Here is a 19,611-nt window from a genome sequence, read left to right as displayed (position 1 = left end):
TGTGAAAGCCACGCTCTCTGCAAGCTTCATCGTCCTCCTGCTGGCAAAGGTAAAGGCCTCACTTTGCCATTTTGCTTTTCTTCGTTATTCAGTACCCAGCACATTAGCGGCTGACCTGTTTTCCTCAGAACCTTCTCAGACCTCTGCTTCCATGGCAATGTTATTGTCCGTTCATGCTCGCTCTCCTGTGCTCCTGGCCCCCCACTCTGTACAGCTTTCTATGGACCCGGGGGTCCTCCCCTGTTTCTTCCCCTCCTCAGCCAGATACTCCACACAGCTGCTGTTTGCGGGGATCACCTGCAGTCAGTAGGCACAGCTGTTCATCAACAGCCCTCTTGTCTCCTGCTGCCTCCCATTGCTCAGTCCCACCTTGTGTCCTGCTCACTGCATCCTGCCCTCCTGACAGCTCCATGGCAACTTCAGATAAATGCGGGGGTGACATCATTATTCATTTGTGTTCCTTTCTGAAGTATCTGCTTCTTTGTTCAGAGAGCTTAAAATTCAAAACCTGGGATTTACTTTGAGACTTACATTCAATCTGTTCTAAGTGTAAAAACTGGTATAATTTTGTTTTATTGGTGCTTTTGGGGGGATAATCCAAGTTCAGTTATTTGAAATATTTATTTTGAATACCCCATGCTGCCATTTTCTGACATCAACTTCCACTCATTTCATTTTCATATTACATAGTACAGATGCACACCACTTCTAAGAAGTCTTGCCAATCAAAACAGCTTTGTCAACTTTAGTTGTAGTGTGGATTTTCTTGAAAAAAATGTATAGGATTCTTTTGTTAAATTCTTTTAATACTGGGCAGCCCTGGTGGCCCAGCGGTTTAGCGCCACCTTCAGCCCAGGGCGTGATCCTGGAGACCCAGGATCGAGTCCCACGTCGGGCTCCCTGCATGGAGCCTGCTTCTCCCTCTGCCTGTGTCTCTGCCTCTCTTTCTCTCTCTCTCTCTCTCTCTCTCTCTCTCTCTCTCTCTCTCTCTCTCTGTGTCTTTCATGAATAAATAAATAAAATCTTAAAAAAATTCTTTTAATACTTCTTTTAAGTATGGTTTTCTTACAATTTTTAAAGTAGTTAACTCTCCAGTCCAGAAATATTTGAGGAATGCGTTTAAATAAAGTTATTTCTCCTATGTGAATCCAGCGTATTTTTGGACATAAACTGGCAACATGGGGCTCGACTCTGCAGGCCTATCAAATCGGCAGCTTGTGTGGAGGTGCCCACACACAGTATGCTCATGTGCTTTCAATTGAAAACCCACTTCCAGAACTTGTAGGGTGACCAACTGTTGTGGTTTGCCTGGAACTGAGGGAATTGCCAGGAGCCAAATGGTGGGTTGTCAAACTGCAGTGATTCAGCTGCTGCATACATTAGTTAAATTGTCCTTAAAGTGGAGCAGTTGGAAATTTTACCAGATTGAAAGGACCTAAAGAAATTATTTCTTGGATCACTTATACTTAAATCCATACATGTAAATATCAACCATGTTATTAGCCCAGAAGGTATTTATTCTAATTATACAAAAATAATCTGTCTATATATAATTAAGTTATATCTTACATATTTTTATATAAAAATTAAAAAATCACACTTTCTCTACATCAGCTTATTAATAAATGTGGGACTTCTGCATTTATTCATTCATTAAATCTATATTTATTAAGCAGGTACTATTTGCCTCACACAAAATACCAAGGACTAAAGATTATTGTCACATCAGATGATCCCAGCACTTCCTAGAGTTTTGTTAGTAATTTGGGCCCCATTCCAGGTTTTCAAAATCCCCAGACATTGATGGAATTGCCATCTGGTTGGTATCTCATTGTCCATGAGAAGCCCATTTCTAATTCTCTGGAGCTTAAGTATGTGACCAATGTTCCATTAAATTAACTCCTCTCAATAGTTAATTTTTTTCTGCCTGTGTTGTGGTTTGTTCATCCATTGTGTGAGCCCTAAGCCTTTTCATTAGTTTTGTGAGAGAAGTATCTGTTTACACTTGTCAAACCCTGCTCCAGGACTGAACCCATAATAGGAAGAAGTTGAGCCAAGTGCCACTGTGGGTCCAGGCTTAAACAGACCACGGGCTTCACCCTGAAGTTCACCCTAAGAATCTGCCACATGCCAGCTGGCTCAGTTAGCTGGGTGACCTCAAAGCAACTCTGCATGACCCATCTTTGAGGAGCTGACATTCTCTTATTTGCCTGGCTGCAGCTCAGAGCCAGCTGAGCACCAGAAAATTGTTGCTACACATCCAGCCCCTGAGTAGTGCTGGCATACAGTAGGTGCTCAGTAAAATTTTGTTCAAGAGATCCTGCCATGTTGTAGTTAGCATCTCAGGATGCAGATCATCCCCTGAACTCATAGTCTATATTTCATGATTCAGCACTGTGTTCAATATTATTTTGGAGCCATTTACTTGGCATTTCTTTTCTAGCTCTTCTAACTTCTGACTTTTAAAGGCTAAGACTAAAACTTATTTTTCCTTGTTGCTCTGCATGACATAGGACAGTGATTGAACTCTTGAAAAAGTATACTGAATTTTAGTGATGTCAATGAATGCAAAACATTGGTACTTTCTGATTAATTAAATCCCTAGACATGACATGGGTTTAAAGGGAGACTATGTGAACTAATGTAATTTGAAATTAATTTCCTTCTTCATGTCAAGGTCCTTGTAGTGAAATGCTAGTAAAGTTAGATTTTAGAATCATGATTCATGTTGTAGGGTGAGTATTTGATGACTTTCAGTGATTATTTTACCTGGAATACGCTTCTTTGGTTAATCGGTATCTATTTTATTGGGACACACCATCGATAACAGTAGGAAAATAGACCCTTCTCTCCACCTGGAGCACAGCCCATGTTGTCTCCTATGGGCTTTAACACAGGAGGAAATTATGATTTAGAATTGAATGAATTAGAATTAGAATTTCATGATTTTTCTAATGAATTAGAATTTCATGATTTTTCTTTTTTTTAATTTTTATTTATTTATGATAGTCACAGAGAGAGAGAGAGAGAGAGAGAGAGAGAGGCAGAGACACAGGCAGAGGGAGAAGCAGGCTCCATGCACCGGGAGCCCGACGTGGGATTTGATCCCGGGTCTCCAGGATCGCACAGGCGCCAAACCGCTGCGCCACCCAGGGATCCCAGAATTTCATGATTTTTCTAATGATGTTCTTAAAATAAGCCTTACGGATTAGAAATAAAAAAGCTGGGTTCATACAAGTCTTTCCTAAAAAAAAAAAAAAAAAAAGGTGGGGAGGAAGAAGAAAACCACCATCAGAAACATTCAGTGTGGTAATTAGAGACAAAGGTATGCTTATCTCCACAGCCTTTTAAATGGATCCATGAAAAAAGCACAGCAGGACTGCAGACCCTTAGAAATTCTGAGATTCAAAGGGGGTGGGGGACTCTGACATGCAAAAAAGCCAGGGTTCAAAAGCCATGTTTGACTCAGGCTGGAATGTGAGAACATTTTCATTTTAGAGAGCTTGCCAAAGAAGGATGAAGTATTGTGGCCTTCATGGTGAATCCTTAATCTCACCCCAGTCCCCACCCACCTTGTGAAACAGCAGTTAAACCAAGAGAGAATTAGTTTTAAAAGCAACACAGTTTTTTTTTTAAATTTCCCTCCCCATCTTCCTTCTCTGACCTTTACCTTTGTTCCTCTTTGGTTTCCAGGCTCTTGTTAACCTCTGTGAATGTTAACACTTATTAATATCTTCCCCAGCCTTCTAACCCTGGTGAGAATCCCAGATCACTCTCAGACCATTCACTCACTCACATTTTTCTTTATGGAGTGCTGGATGTCAGCAATGATCCTCTGAAAGAAGTGCACTGTTCCCCTGAAAAGGCAACGTTTAGGGGCACCTGGGTGGTTCAGTCATTGAAGAGTCTGCCTTAAGCTCAGGTCATGATCTCTGGGTCCTGAGATCCAGCCCTGGGTCAGGCTCCCTGCTCCAAGAGCATCTGCCTCCACCTCCTGCTGCCCCTCTGCCCCCTGCGTCCCCACTGCTCCTGTTCTGTCTCTTGCTTTCTATGGCTCTTCAATAAATAAAAAAAAAAAAAGGCCACATTTAGTGTCTGTAGTGAAGGTGAATTCATACATGCATACGTCCATTTCTTTCTCTTTTGGGGGAGTGGGTTTTCCCTTAGGAACATGAGAAATTCTATGACCTGGTACTGTAAGAAAGAAGTTGAAGCTATAAATTCTGCAAACCTCGGACATCAGTCTTCTGCTTTAAGTCTAGTAGAATGCATTGCTACAGTCTTGAAATGCATGCTTATCAACAATAGTGATTGCCTTTTAGGTAAGATGGGCATTTAAATGGACATTAGGAGAAACCAAGGGATTAATGGAATTTTTTAAAGAGCTTGTTATCTTTAACAGTGTTAGGCCAGTTTCATCATGTCTTGTACTTTACCCCAATTTCTAAGTGAAGATTTGCTCAACGTTTTCCAGGTAGTAAATTCCCAATAGTGGATAATCTCCAACAGTAAATATTGTAAATTGTATATTAGCAACCTAAACTTTAGGAGGAGAGTGTGTTTGTTTTGTTGTCCAGCATCAGTGATGGTCATTTTAGACATATTGAAAGTGCATTTTACTGGCTTGTTTTTTATTTTAAAAATAACCCCAAAATAAAATTCCTTCCTTCATTTGCACCAACATATTATTAATTCCATGGGCACCTTTCCCCTGCCCTGCCAGGTTATGTTCACCTTTGGGTCTGTGACTGTAACTCATTTCCATGCTTGTACCAACTTGGCTCAGTGCTTATTTCATGGTGTTCAGTAAATAATTGGTGAGTGTGCTCTGCTGGCTGCTACTCTGTTGTCCTTTTGATTGATGGTGTTTAGGTTTTGGGTTTTGTTTTACTTATAGAGCAGGGGGCATTTATTGGCAACTAGGAAAGCATTTGTTTCTGCAAGGGAGGGGCCCTGCATATTTGAGTCTCACCCATTTTATGAACACTCAAGACGAAACTCTCCATCTTCTGTACACAGTTTAGTCATGTACAGTAGCAAGAATCCAAGTTAGTGACATTTTGTAACAATTTTTACTGGTAGCTAGGACTCAAATGTGAGACATAAAGAATATGTTGAGTAGTGGGAGGAACTTGGCATTTGAAATCAGAAACCAGAACTCAGCAATCTGATAGGTGATTCAGGTTTTTCCCCAAATTATGGGTCAGGATACTTTGGTGGGATACAATTAGGGGGACATGTCTAGCATATTTTCTCAAATAATAAAAATATAATTTTTCAAAGTAATAGACCAAGGAAGGATAAAACATTTCATATTATTTAAAGAATCTTTTTGTTTCAGAGGTAGAGACTGGTTGTGTGTGTGTGTGCACATGTGTGTATGTATGAATGTGTGTGCGTGTGTATGTGAAACTGGGTCACAAACTAAAATGTAGATAGTCAAGAAAAAGTTTTAAAAACACAAAGCTTTGGGTATTTGAATGTTTCATCATTCTGAGCCTTGAAATTCTCATCTCGTAAATAAGATTAATGGTGACTATTTTGAGGGTTTATTCTGAGGATTAATGGCAGTAATACATGCAAGGTATGTTGCATAGCACCTAATTTACATGATAGACATGCAAAAGATGTTATCTTTTACTAAAATTAATCCACTTAAAATTTAATTGATTAGGATCTATTCAAGTGTACACAGGATTGAGTCAAGATTTCAATCCATGAAACTAATTTTTAAAATATTTTCTGATTTGAAAGACAGAGATGTTAAAAATTAATCAGGAAGGACATTGCTTAATTAATTCACTGTGTTTATTGATTTTTCTTTGAGATCTTTGCTTTTCAGTTCAATAAAAGTATTTTTAATTTTTCAACCCATTTACTCAAGTAATATTTTTAGAAGCTGGAGTACGTCCAAAGTAACTTGACAGATATGTTTAGGTGACTCCAAACTAATGCTATGAGAAATAGTTAAATATCTGGTGAGGGCTTACAAAAGAGAATACTTAAATGACATTGATTTCAAATATTAAAAGGACTATTTATTTTATGGCAAAGAAATTACATTAATTAAATATGTTCTGGAAGAAAGAATAGTGAAGACAAATTTATTGGAAGTTATGAAATAATAGAGTTCAGCTCCAAATGAGAAAAAAAGAATTATTCTTGAGACTGGTCCTGAACCATTGTAGCTACTTTAGAAGGGATGTCCCTCTGAGAAGGGAAGATGGGTATGTTCAGATTTGATACAATGCAAACCTCTTTTAGATTAAAGATCTGATGATTTTTAGATTGGCTTTTATGGGTTAGATATCTCGATAGGCTATATATCAAACTCTTACACTGATCATTTCCATATGATGTACACACCTCAGACATGTGTTTTACATAAATGTACCTGGAAACAGAGTCTGGGGGAAACTGCTGAGGAACAGGCATATTTTTATCTGTGAAGGAATCCTTGTATTTATCGGGTCAGTTTTCATCTAGTAACAGGCATTGAATTGCTTATGCTCATTTTTAGTGGTTTAGTGGGTATAAGCCTTGTAACAAGGTTGGGGCTTGTGAGCATGGCAACACCTATAAAGAACATGTGAGGGGAAGTAACAGCACCTGGAGGGGCAGAGGTGACTCTACAGAAATAAGATGGTTACTTTCACCAAGAAGCAGACCCAGAAAGGCATATGCTGATGGCAGGGAAAGATTTTTTTTTTTTTTCTGTAGTCTTTCTGTAGTCTGTAGGGAATGCTTTGAATGGCTTTAGATTTTGTTGGAAAAGAGAATAACTTTTAAAGGATGCCCTAGATCATGATGTAGTCTCAGTACCTGGAAATGGCTCTCCCCTCCAGAGTAATTTATAGACAAGAAATCTGAGTTGTATAAAATGGAAATGCCCAATACAGAGCTGGAATCAGAACATGTATTTCTTGACTTTGAATCCATCATTCTTTCCAATATCAGCCCTGATGGATTACTGCCCTGAAACATTTCCCCTTAGTCTGGTGGTCTCAGGCAGCTGAATCTATTGTGTCAGGTGTGTCAGCCATGGATCATAATGGGTCCAGGATCTTTCAGTAGTCATGCACAGCAGCTTTATTTGCATGTATCATAGAACTAAATGAGGACTCAGACATCTCCTTCGGAGGTTTTCAAATGTTACTTTAACACTGAAACCCTTTGTTCAAACAATATTTCTGTAGCAGCTTAATATATAAAGCAGACTTAAAAAAAAAAAAAGCTGATTTAGTTGAAATGAATATTAGGGGATCTGGACCACTGCCTGATCCTACCGCCCACTGGCCCCACAGTTACAACCACTAGGCTTCCAAGATGCACCATAGAAAGAAAGAAAGAAAAAAAGTCTACTTGCTGGCCTTTGTTTTATCACCAGGGTTTCTTTGAATGCAGGGGAAAGAGGACATTATTTTAGACTTTGTAGGAGAAAAATCCATTTTCTCAAATGTGGCAAAAATTGCCTGTAGGGACATATTGCAGCAAACATGAGTCCACGGGAGTCCAATGAAAGGGAAGACATAAAATATAAGGAAACTGGCCTTTATAAGTGTCCAAAACAGACATTTGTATGTATTAATCAACTTGAGCATAACTGACTCACCATTTCTAAGAACTTTCCCAAAGAAAACAAAATCTGAGAAAAATTTCTCTTAGTATAAATTATGAGTGCTGATTTGAAATCATTGTATAGATGTTTTATAGGGTCTGTAGTGATGGCTTTTTCTAGAGCATCTGCAAAATAGCATCTGCTTTGGACAAGGCACCCTATAATCTGATGGGACAGCATCTCTAAAGGAAGAGGCTGGTTTCATTTCATGGATTATCTGGAAACTACTTGGAGCCTCCAGAGCCTTCCTGGGATGAGGTTCAGTGATCTTTGTATAAGGGAAATGAAGGAGGGCCCACGATCAAGCAATCACAATTTACACAGTGACGGATCTCAGAAGGTAGTCCCAAAGCCAGGTTTGGTTGTTACTGATGTTTTTAATGATTACACTGCCAGTGAGCTCATGTCTTAGAATCTCCCAGGACCTAAGGCTCCCTCAAGATGGTGGCGTACTCATAATCCATTTCAATGTTTTCTCCATCCTAAATCCATGACTGAATGCTTAATAGTATCTGCTCCTTCTTTGTCTGGAGATTCTTGTTGCCCAGCACTACTTACCAGCTTGGCACACAGGGGTAACTCTCCCTCGGGAAGAAAGGGAGTCTGTGTACCAGTGGTGCCGATCACTAGCACATTCTTCTTCAAGTCGATGGAACACTGGTGTCTCCTGAGCATATCCAGCCCCAGAAGCATGTCCATGGGCTGCTCCTCCAGGATGGAGAAAGAGCACTGTAGGAAATCGCCTTCAATCTGAATCTGAGCTAGATGGACTCGGCCAATAATCCTCTGTGTGCCCACCCCTTTGGCAATGCCAGCCCACCGGCGGTCCACCAGCCGTATTATATTACATCTCTCGGCACAAGCTTGGCTCATGATAGTCATCTGGGCTCCAGAGTCCACGAAGGCCTTCAGAGGATGTCCATTCACTTTGCAGTTGATATAGAGCATGGCCACTTGTCCGAAACTTTCTGGAGCCTCCTCCATCGCTATGTTCATATTTTCCTCGATGTTCTGCTGCCGGATTTCTTCTTCTATTTTGGCCTGAGCTTCCAAGTCAAATGGGTCGGCAGTGTAGAGGCGAAGCCGCTCCTGCTCTCTCAGGGCCCTTTCTCTCTGCTGCTCCATGAGGACATGAGAAAATGTGTCGAGGTTCCCGCTGAGCAGGGCTTCGGCCAGGGGCGGGTTGCGCTCCTTGAGCAGTGACAGGTCGTGGGGGTTGGACAGTAGCATGCTCCGGATCAACGCGGGGCTGTCCAGGCCCTGTGTGGGTGTCATCTTCTCTCCGGAGTCCAGGCCATGGGACTGCTGCACTGACGGGGCCCGCTGCTGCTGCTGCTGGTGGCGGGAGCTGGACGTGCCCGGCACGGCTATCCCGGTGAAATCTATCTGCAGCAGGCTGGATGTTCGTCCGTGCGGCCGCGGCCCCGCGCTCTCCCTCTGCAGCAGCACCACCACGTCACCGTCTCTGAGGCCATAGGAGCCCAGGGAGCAGCGGTCGTCGGTGAGGAGCCGCTCCATGAAGATGATCTGGATCTCATCCACAGGGATGCCAGACTCGAGCTCACAAAGGAGGCGGAAGTTGTGCAGTTCGAAGTCAGGGTTGACCTGGAGGGAGAAGGTCGCCTCGGACAGGTCCCTCCGCACACAGTACACGGTGACCAGCATGACATTGGCCCAGGCAGGCCAGACGGGCACAGGGCATCGGGGTGTCCTCTGGCTCCCTGGAGCTAAGTCTCGTCAGTGGTGTCTGGGCTTCGGTCTGTTCACTCCTGCACGAGGCCCAGCTGCTCACCAGTGCAGTGCTGGCTGCTTGGCGGCTCGGAACCCTGAGGAGGCCGGGTTGTTCCAGGGCTCATTTGTATGGCACTGCTTGGAACTTGGAATGCCTGTTCCCACTGAGGTGCCCGGCTCTGCCCACTGGTTCCCAGGCCAGCCCTTCCCACCCCGCCTCACCCACGATTTGGAAGATTATCTCAGCTCTTCCTAAACAACATTTCATCTTGGTCACTTGAGAGTGGTATTCTACATGCTTCTCCTTAGACCCAGACAGGGGTGCTTGGTCCCTGCATGGTGAGCATCACACTATGTGCTTGGGATGAAAGACGGGTCAGACTTGGTGCCCTACTGTGATGACCTCACATTCTCCAGAGGGGGGATTGATGATAAATGAGGGAATCATAATACAGGAGGTAAGTGAGACACCCCAGACAAGACTTAAGAGAAGCCAGAATTCACAATAAGGCCTGTTGTTTTCCAGGAAAATGGAGGACGTCCAACGTCATAGGAGAAATTTGTACATGATTTTGGATGGCCTGATGTGAAGCTGGAAAGAAAACAATTAGAACCAGTTTTTAGAGTTATACGTGAATCCAAGGAATGTAGATAGTATTAATACACAAGAATCCTCCATCCAAAAACATAAAAAAAGGAGGGAAAGAAAAGAGAAAAAAAAGAAAAAAAAGAAAGGAAATGGGAAAGATTTGAAGGAAGTGTTTTATGATTTTTTTCTATTTAATTGATTTAAGGAAGAGGTTTATCATGACCTGTGAAGGACACATGGTGGCAGGAGTGCCAGGTAGATGCCTTCTTGTTGGTTTAGAGAGGGCACTGTTGCTAGAAGATGAAAATATAAGGATGACCAAAGCGAATGCAGTGGGGAATAAGAGAGATAATTGAGTAGAATGGATGAGACATCTTGAGACATTGGATGTGGGCTGCATGAAAGAACAGAATGTGTGGATGACATAGAGGGTCATCACCCTCACCCTACCTTCAATGGATGTGTGAGATGAACCTTTGAGGAGACCAGTTTGACGTTGGTTTTGGAGTAAAATGGATCATGAATGCCCGTCTCAGGGCCATAAATGGCTCCCTCTCTGACATAGGGCACAGGACCCTCCCACACACAGCAGAGTGGAGGCATTAAGAACGTTGGTAGAGAGGTCCTTCTGGGCAGATGGTGGCTGGGTAGAATCCTTGAGTGCCACTTCCTTTTCTCTGTATCTCAGTGTGTGTGAGGAGCTCCTGCTTCCAGGGTGTGGTCTCCCCAGGTGTGTTTAATTACAAACCAAAAGATAGTTAACATCTTCTGCCTTGCCCCACCTCCCTCTTTATTTCAAGGTTTGTCAGGAGACCTGCACCATTAGAGGTTACATCAACTTAAAGAACTGTTTTAGTTTCCATTTCTCATGTGTTTCTCTCAGATAAAGGACTGTATTTTATTCATTGCTCTAATTATAATTATATTTCCATACTCATATTCATTTATATTGGAAATGTTGACTAAATGCCTACCGTGTGTGAAGCATATGCTAAGTTCTGGGGAGGCATGCATGAATAATGTTAAGTGCAAGCTATGCTCGTAGAGGAGCCAGTCTAAAGGAGGATGCATGCACACATATGCGTATGCATGCACACACACGTATACACAAATGCACATGTGCACGCAAATACACATGCATGCATGCACACATGCACACATACATGGACATGAGTGCATGCATGTGCACATGCAGACATACACATACATACAGATACAAAACAAGTATACACATACACAGGCATACACACGTGCATATGCATGCACACATAGATGGGTATACTTATGTACATGCACACATATACACGCGCACATGCATATACACATACATACACACATGCACCCACATACATAGATAGGCATAACATACATGCTTATGCATGCACCCATATAGACATACATGTACACACAAGCATACACACATACATGCATATGCACACACACTTCCATATATACATATACACACATAATACCAAAGAGGTCAGTACAACAGGAGAGAAATGAATACTATCCAGAGAACAAATGCAGAATGTGAAAAGGGAGTCAGGCAGGGATGCTTCCTGAACATGCTGGGTTTAGAGACATGGCAAGAAGTCAGCCACAGGGGGCTGGATGTAGTGGAGACCCAGGGCCAAGAAGTGCGTGGCCCCAACTTCATACCTTCAACCAGAAAGGCAGCAGCCCTTCAGGATGAGGACGATTTTATAAACTTTCAGGGGGAAGTAATCTTGCATTATAATTTTCCTGTAGAAAATTCTGAATTATTTAGAACCAATCTTCACTATTTGTAGAGGTGGATGGCCCTTTGACTCCCAATATTAAGTTAATAAATTTCTTCTGTAGTTCTTTCTTCACGTCTTGGTAAGTTCCTCAGAGATCAGCCGTGGTCGTGCTGAGCTCGTGGGGTGACCACCCGCCATGGACAAACAATTCTGCCAGAAGCCAGCAAGGCTCAGGTTCCATGTCCTGTTTTACTTCCCACCAACCAGCTTTCAACAGTTTGTTTTTTAAATTTTAATAAGTTAGGGACATAATTCTGGGGGTTTGTTTTCTTAAACAGTGGACAAAATTATTTTTTGTAGAATAGGCTTTTCCTATTTTTTTGGCAAAGCGAAAATCCGGGGTTCGCATCAAAAGAAACGAACATCTCTTTTTTTTCGTATTACCATTGCTTTGATACTGAACATAATTAAGCTTTGTGCAGTATGTTTTATTAGCTTGCTGTAATTCTTTTGTTGGCATTTTGCATTTATGTGCCTTGTACTATTTTATCCTTTTCTGAGAACACACAGTGGAAAGCAGAAAGCCTCAAGGTCTGGCCAATTAAGTGTCATCATCCCCTAGAATATGACTCAGGATATCAGGATTAGTGTCCTCTGGTCCAGCCATCATGCAGGCTGAAAATATCTGTTGCAAAACAGCTTGGAATCTTGTAATGCCAAACATAGCCTTCTGAGGCTATATATATATATATATATATATATATATATATATATATATATAGTATGGTTCTTTCATTTTACTCAGTACTGTGGGTGATTCAGATACCACCATATGTGTAATTATCTTACCTCAAAATTGTAATTAAAAACTTACTCTGATTATGCAATAAACTCAGGGATCATTGGGAGTGTATATAAATACCCCTAAATATAAAATGTTCCCATACTATAAATTCCTGCTGCACAGACTCTTGAGAAATGGGCTGTCTGAATTATCTAGATGTACAAATCCAAGTAACTGGAAGTTATTATAACTTCTCCTGAGGAGTTGCTGTGAAGTATATTCTCTTGCTTTTTCTTCCGTGGTAAGCACAATATGGGAACATAATTGAACCTTTCTTTGGTAAGTGAGACTTCTGCAAGGTCTCGGGGCTATCGCTCAGAAAATCAATTCTCATTGTACAGCCTAAATACCCAGAAAATAGAAAAGATGACACTGATTTCATGCCGGCCAAGTTAACAGCCCTGAAGTTATTTTTTTTTTTTTGGAATAAATCCACAATAATGCCCTTTATAATTTGCCTCTTTATAAAACCTTAATGCAGCCAAAAATCCAGGTAATTGATGGTTTCATCTAGTACAGTCAGTTGACGGTTTAAAAAGTTCCACATCTTGCTTTAAAAAAAAAAAGGTTTTATTTATTTATTCATGAGAGATGGAGAGAGAGAGAGAGAGGCAGAGACACAGGTAGAGGGAGAAGCAGGCTCCATGCAAGGAATCCAATGTGGGACTTGATCCCGGAACCCTGGGATGACGACCTGAGACAAAGGCAGATGCTCAACCACTGAGCCACCAAGTGTCCCTCACATCTTGCTTTGCAGAGCAAATAAATGTCCTTTCTGTGAAAAAGGAGTAGCTGCATAAATATGCATATATATGTAGCATATATAATAATTAAACAACATTAAGCAAATATATTAGCTTATTGTGTTTGGATTCCGTCCTTGAAATATGTGCCTATTACTTTAAAAATGTAATCAAGACTTATTAAGACTGGGCAATCGTTACTTGAAGTTCCTTGAAGTTGAACTAGCAACTTAGGAAAGATGCAGAATTTTCAAAGCTGATATAGAAGGTAAACCACTAATATTCCTCCTGTTCTTCCATTCCCTTTACAATAATACAGTAATTGTGCCTCCACTGTTGCAAATGAATAGCATTTATTTCTTCATATAATTAATTAATAGACACATTGACAGTACTTTGATGAAAATACAAGCTTTTATTTGTATGTTTGAAGGTTTCCCATTGGAGAGGTTTAGTATTGCCCATTTTTGAGGCTTAAACACCATGATAAAACCTCTTCAATAAATGTATACACAGTATGTAATTGAAGAAATTCATGAGACCTGACAATTTAGTCTGTATCAACCTGCTGGCAACACAACTGGTGGTTTTTCTCTATTATAAGGAGACAAAAATGGACAGAAAACACACGTAAACAAATATACATGTTGCAAAGACAGCGTCAGCAAGTGCAAACTCTGGCTGGACATGTGTTCATTCACTTTGAGTATGCAATTAAAAGATTATGTCATTTTCCAGCAGGAAGCAATTTTAGGGTGCATTGTATTTATAACTTTATTTTATAGGTTTTACAGATTACCGGTTTAAGATTTTTTTCATGAAAAGGGATGCATTTTAGTTATATATTGTATGCTGAAAATAATATAGTATCTCTTGATAACTTTTGGCTTTCTATAACTTTTGGCTTTGGCTTTACTTTCCAAGTCTAAATATACATGTGTGTGTGTTTATTTATTTTTAAGAAAGTTTGCTGCTATGCTTTTGTGCCTTGTGGTCCCTTTCAAGGTCTTAACCATGTAAGAATTATTCAGATGTGTAGGGCACATACTTTATTACTAAAGGTTTGTAGATTACTTATAATTTGTGAAAGAAACATTTATAGATTCAATAAATTTAGTGTAATAAATTAAAAACAGGTTAAAAGCAATTTATGGAGGCCCCTGGGGGTGGCTCAGTGGGTTGACTCATGGTTTTGGCTCAGGTCATGATCCCAGGGTCCTGGGATCCAGTCCTACCTACATCAGGCTCCCTGCTCAGCTTCTCCTTCTCCTTCTGCCACTACCCCCTGCTTGTGCTCTCTCATTCTCAAATAAATAAAATCTTCAAAAAGTTATGACATAATGGGTTGTAGATTACTTATAATTTGTGAAAGAAACATTTATAGATTCAATAAATTTAGTGTAATAAATTAAAAACAGGTTAAAAGCAATTTATGGAGGCCCCTGGTGGTGGCTCAGTGGGTTGACTCATGGTTTTGGCTCAGGTCATGATCCCAGGGTCCTGGGATCCAGTCCTACCTACATCAGGCTCCCTGCTCAGCTTCTCCTTCTCCTTCTGCCACTACCCCCTGCTTGTGCTCTCTCATTCTCAAATAAATAAAATCTTCAAAAAGTTATGACATAATGGGTTGGTGTTTAACTTTCAATGTACTTTAGAAAAAGAATGTTTCCATTTTTTTTAATTTTTGTTCAATGGAGAATGACCATGTAACAAAATAGTAGCAGTAATGATAATTAGAGCTTTAAGATGTTTTGAATTCAGCTGTGATTGAGGAAAACCATTCAAACCATATTTAATGTTTACTTTTTAATAGTAAACTTGTAATCATCGGCACATTTCAAAAAGTCACTGTAGTTTAGAAATACCAACATGACCTGTTATACACTTAAATAACTTCAATATAAATTCTCTTTGTCAGAATATTAACACTAATATCATCATTAATTCCTCATTACATTTAGGTAATTATATGTTATCCTGAAAATGAGAAAATTAGCTGGTTCCCTCTCATGTGGTGTTAATATTCAATCACCAAAGTATTCCTTTTTAAGCATTCTCTAGATGTCTTTCTTTTCTAGGTAGTTGATAGAAAAGACGTGTTTCTGAGCATATTCCTTAACCTCCAAGAACAATAATGTACATTCGGCTAAAAAATGGCTAGAGGACAATGCAAAGGGTATTGCAAGTTAGCACCTCCACTTAGTTTTTATTATATTTTTCTTTTAAAAATTATATCTTTATTTCATTAAAACTACTGTGTGGGATGTTTCCTACATCATTTTGAAAATATATATCTTATTCAAACTTGAACCCAACAAAGTTCCTAACAAAGAGCATTGATCATGATGTACAGCAGAAGTATTGGAGTGAATGGGAAACTAGCCACAGACCTACACATGGGACAGGATTCCTCATCAGAGTGGCTTTCACATCCTAGGTCCTTATGAGTCCTCTCTTACTGCTGTGATGATGCTGTTGCTAAGGTCTGAAACCACTGTTTTTGTTTTTTATTTAGTTCTAATTTACTTGTGATTTCTCTGCTCTTCCTCTTTGTTCTTCCTGTATCATCATTCCTGGCAGGAAAACTGGTGGAGGGCAATGCAATTCTTTAAAATGTCTTGAATTGGTCCCATTAATTGCTCACAAGTATATGTATTTGGAAAATTATAGACTTGTTTATTATTTACATAATTAGTTAAGCTTTTGTTCCATTTGGAGATGAACTCAGAAATATGTTAATTAGTAAAAATAGTAAAAATTTAATGACTGTGCCCTGTAAGCAAGTCATTGGACTAGTGGCTTCCAGGGATGCTCCTTTAGTGAAGCGTCTGCCTTCAGCTCAAGTCATGTTCTCGGGGTCCTGGGATTGAGTCCCATATCTGGCTCCCTGTTCCGCTTCTCCCTCTGCCTCTGCCTCTGTCCCCCCACCCCCCACTCATTCTCTCTCTCTTACTCTGTCTCAAATGAATAAATAAAATCTTTTAAAAAAATTAATAAGAGTCATGATAGGCATGTAAATAAAATGCTGAGCTTGCTTAGAAGAGACAAGTGTTCTTTGGCAGGGCATGCAGGTTGTAGATAGCACCAAGCAGAAGGCTCACTGGGTAAATCCCTGCTGTGTTGGGCCAGCAGGATTTGGTCATGGTGCCCTTTGACCTGCTTGCGTTTGGAGGAACCGCCCTTTCCTGGATCAGAGAACTCACTTGACTCCTTTCTCCTCACACAAGCAGACATCTCACTGTTCGCTGTTGTCTTTATTGCTGCTGTAACCGAATGGATATGGTAGGATGGGGGTGGGTGCAGGGGAGGAACAGGGTTCCCCGCCCCCTGTCCATACAGGCACACATGCAGACACACATGGGAGGGATGCCCAAGTCTCCTCCCGGTCTGAGGCCTATCCCTGGGTAAGGGATAATCAGCTCTGCGAGAGGGCTGTGTGTGGTGTACAGTTAGAGAGAGATCCTCCCAGACGGTGATGGGACATGGCCTGCCAATCTTAGCTTGTGTTCCTCTCCAGCCTGTGCGGATATTTTATTAGAAAATGGGTCAAGGCGGGCAGCCTCGGTGGCTCAGCAGTTTAGCACCGCCTTCAGGCCAGGGCCTGATCCTGGAGACCAGGGATCCAATCAGTCCCACTCAGGCTCTCTGCAGGGAGCCTGCTTCTCGGTCTGCCTGTGTCTCTGTCTCTGTCTCTGTCTGTGTGTGCGTGTGTGTGTGTGTGTGTGTGTCTCATGAATAGATAAATAAATAATTGTTTAAAAAATCATTTAAAAAAAAGAAAAGAAAATGGGTCGAGGCTATTTCAGGAATATCCAAAAGTCCCTGTGGCTGCTTTTATTATGAATGTATAGAATGAGTGGATATCACACTTTTAAAGTGTTGAAGGAACAACATACAAATCTAGGAGATGATGCAAAACTTCCTGAGAGGAACACATTCACCTCTGACCCACGACACTTCTGACTCCATGGCACAACGTAATAGCAGGCAGCCTGCCCGGGCACTAGCCACCAGCCCTGCTACCCCAAAAGCTTGTCTTGTGGCAAGTGACTTTATTTAAGCTGATACTTTGGGTCCAACTGTCTTTGCAGCATGGATGTATGCTTGTTTTCTGACAGGACAAAATAGAGCAAAAAGGTCTCAAATAAATACCAGAGCCCCCTGTGCCACGATGACATGGTCAGTCAGATATTTCATGAATTATATGCATGATAGGTGATGTTTCTACAATGGTCTTATAAACGACAGAATTTCCAGATTGTTGTTTATGTAGCTTTCTCTATTCTAAACAGCAGCTGAGTTAATTGATCACCATGGTAATTAGCATGGCTAAAGCCCATCTGTCAATAGGATTTAATTGTATTCCAACCATGAAAATGAGAAACAAAGCCTGATAAACAAGAGCTCCATTAAAAAAAAAAAAAAAAAAAAAAAAAAAGCAAATAAAAAAGAAATCACTCACTTTCTGTTTTTCTCAGAAAAATTAAATTTAGCATCCCAAATACAAGGATTCTTTCTTGGACCATCTAAATGGCATCTGGGACAGAGCGTTTTCCTTCCTTTTATTAGAAAAGTATGGATGTGGTATTGTCTCTGCAGGATATCTCTCTGTTCTGAGACAGGAGACTCCCGGGCCCATCCTGTCCCATTATCATTCCCATCCCACTTACAAACATTCTGTTTCACTCATCTCATAAAATGTGCTTAACCGCTGATATGCGCTTATTTACTCATGTATTGGTAAAATATTTCATTACTGCTTATGCCCAGAACATGAGTGGTCTCTTTCTAGAGACCTTCCGGGGGACAAGACTCATCAGAGTAACTGTGTACCTTGGCTTCAACATAGAGACCCGATTTCTGACGTTGAAGGGAAAGGAGATAGGATCATTGATTTTTTTTCTCTTTACAAAATGTAAATGAAATGAAACAGAAAGGTCTCAGACAACCCTAACAAAACTGTTTGAGTCTTTTATTTTTCTGCATGTCCTTGTTTTTCTTCAAAACCACTCAAGACACTCTCAATTTTGAACAAAGTCTTGGTTTTATTTTGTGTTCTTACTGCAGTGTTTTTCATCCAGAATGGAGAGTTGTGCTGGACCTTTCGTGCCTGTGGCTATGAGACACGGGACCGAATGTTCTAAAGATAACTCGTAAATTACTGCTTATGCAACATGAAATAAACTGGCATTCAGTTAAAATTAAAATGTGGAGCCCTGCTGTAGTCATGGCTTCTGATAGTAAAGTGGAGCTCTTAGATTGTTTCTTTACAGAAAAGTTTAAAACAAATAGGATCATCAGTTCTTTTTTTTTTAAAGAACTATTTTTTAATTTTTATTTATGATAGTCACAGAGAGAGAGAGAGGCAGAGACAGGCAGAGGGAGAAGCAGGCTCCATGCACCGGGAGCCCGACGTGGGATTCGATCCCGGGTCTCCGGGATAGCGCCCTGGGCCAAAGGCAGGCGCTAAACCGCTGCGCCATCCAGGGATCCCGGATCATCAGTTCTTAAGTTTGCACTAGACCAACTGAGAAACAACAGCAATGAAAACCAATGACAACTTTGTATGGGAGAGGCAATTTTTGTGGTTGGGATGGATGTAGCACATGTGTCCAGCCACTAGCCTCAGGTCTCATAGCCCAAGGTGAGATCATGCCTTTATGGTATGGAATCATTCATCTGAAATAAGCAGGACCATCCTAAACACAAGATACCTCAGTTAGAGGGAGCAAAGTTCATGCTGTACTTTTAATAAAATGGTGTCTAAGTGAATCACTTTTTAAAAAGAAAGCTGTGAGTTCTGTTCTTTGAAACTGTTGACTTCTGCCTCTAGAACCAAAACGAAGGTCAACAACACGGGCATCTTCAGAGATGAGTATCAAAAAATTTAATCACGATGTGTCATTCTGTCTTTACTTAAAACCACAGTGTTCTGCAACTGCAGTTCTGGAGAAGCAGTCTCTCTGCCCATCTCTCTCTATCTCTGTCTCCTTGTCTCTCTGTGTCACTCTTGCTTTCTCACGCTCGTGCGCACACACGCACACACACACAAAGTAGTTAAGATAGACCAGCAAGATAGGAAGCCTGTTGTAGCTTTGAAGTCGTAAAAATAGGGTGTAAGTTCCCTGGATTTGTCACTTATGATCTGTATGCCCTTGGACAAAGCATTAATTTCTCTGAGCTTCATTATCCTCCTATGTAAAATGGGGATGATGACAATAATCTCTTTTCCATAGGATTTTCATGTGGACTTAATGGATAATTTGAATTTGTTTTGTAAACAGAAAAATGCACTACCAAAGTAAATTACTGTTTCCTCCTATGGGTAGAAACCATAATTAGCGAGCTGGAGAAGTAAGAAGAGA

At 40.8% G+C, this 19,611-nt stretch overlaps 2 protein-coding genes across 4 annotated transcripts in view; one reads left to right on the top strand and one right to left on the bottom strand.

The window, feature by feature from the left end:
• PDGFD (platelet derived growth factor D) overlaps positions 1-19,611 on the top strand; it is a 222,222-nt gene that overhangs the window by 105,247 nt on the left and 97,364 nt on the right. The window lies entirely within an intron of this gene.
• DDI1 (DNA damage inducible 1 homolog 1) lies at positions 8,084-9,283 on the bottom strand. Its single transcript, XM_055306376.1, has one exon. The coding sequence runs from the start codon at positions 9,281-9,283 to the stop codon at positions 8,084-8,086; it is 1,200 nt and encodes a 399-aa protein (XP_055162351.1).

The sequence above is a fragment of the Nyctereutes procyonoides genome, unplaced genomic scaffold (genome assembly GCF_905146905.1).
Source record: "Nyctereutes procyonoides isolate TBG_1078 unplaced genomic scaffold, NYPRO_anot_genome, whole genome shotgun sequence".
NCBI classification, from domain to species: domain Eukaryota; kingdom Metazoa; phylum Chordata; class Mammalia; order Carnivora; family Canidae; genus Nyctereutes; species Nyctereutes procyonoides.
This window is presented reverse-complemented; position numbering and strand designations above follow the sequence as displayed.

Excerpts from the sequence above, each read along its gene's own strand:
- DDI1 (XM_055306376.1), bottom strand. The coding sequence starts at position 9,283 with ATGCTGGTCACCGTGTACTGTGTGCGGAGGGACCTGTCCGAGGCGACC.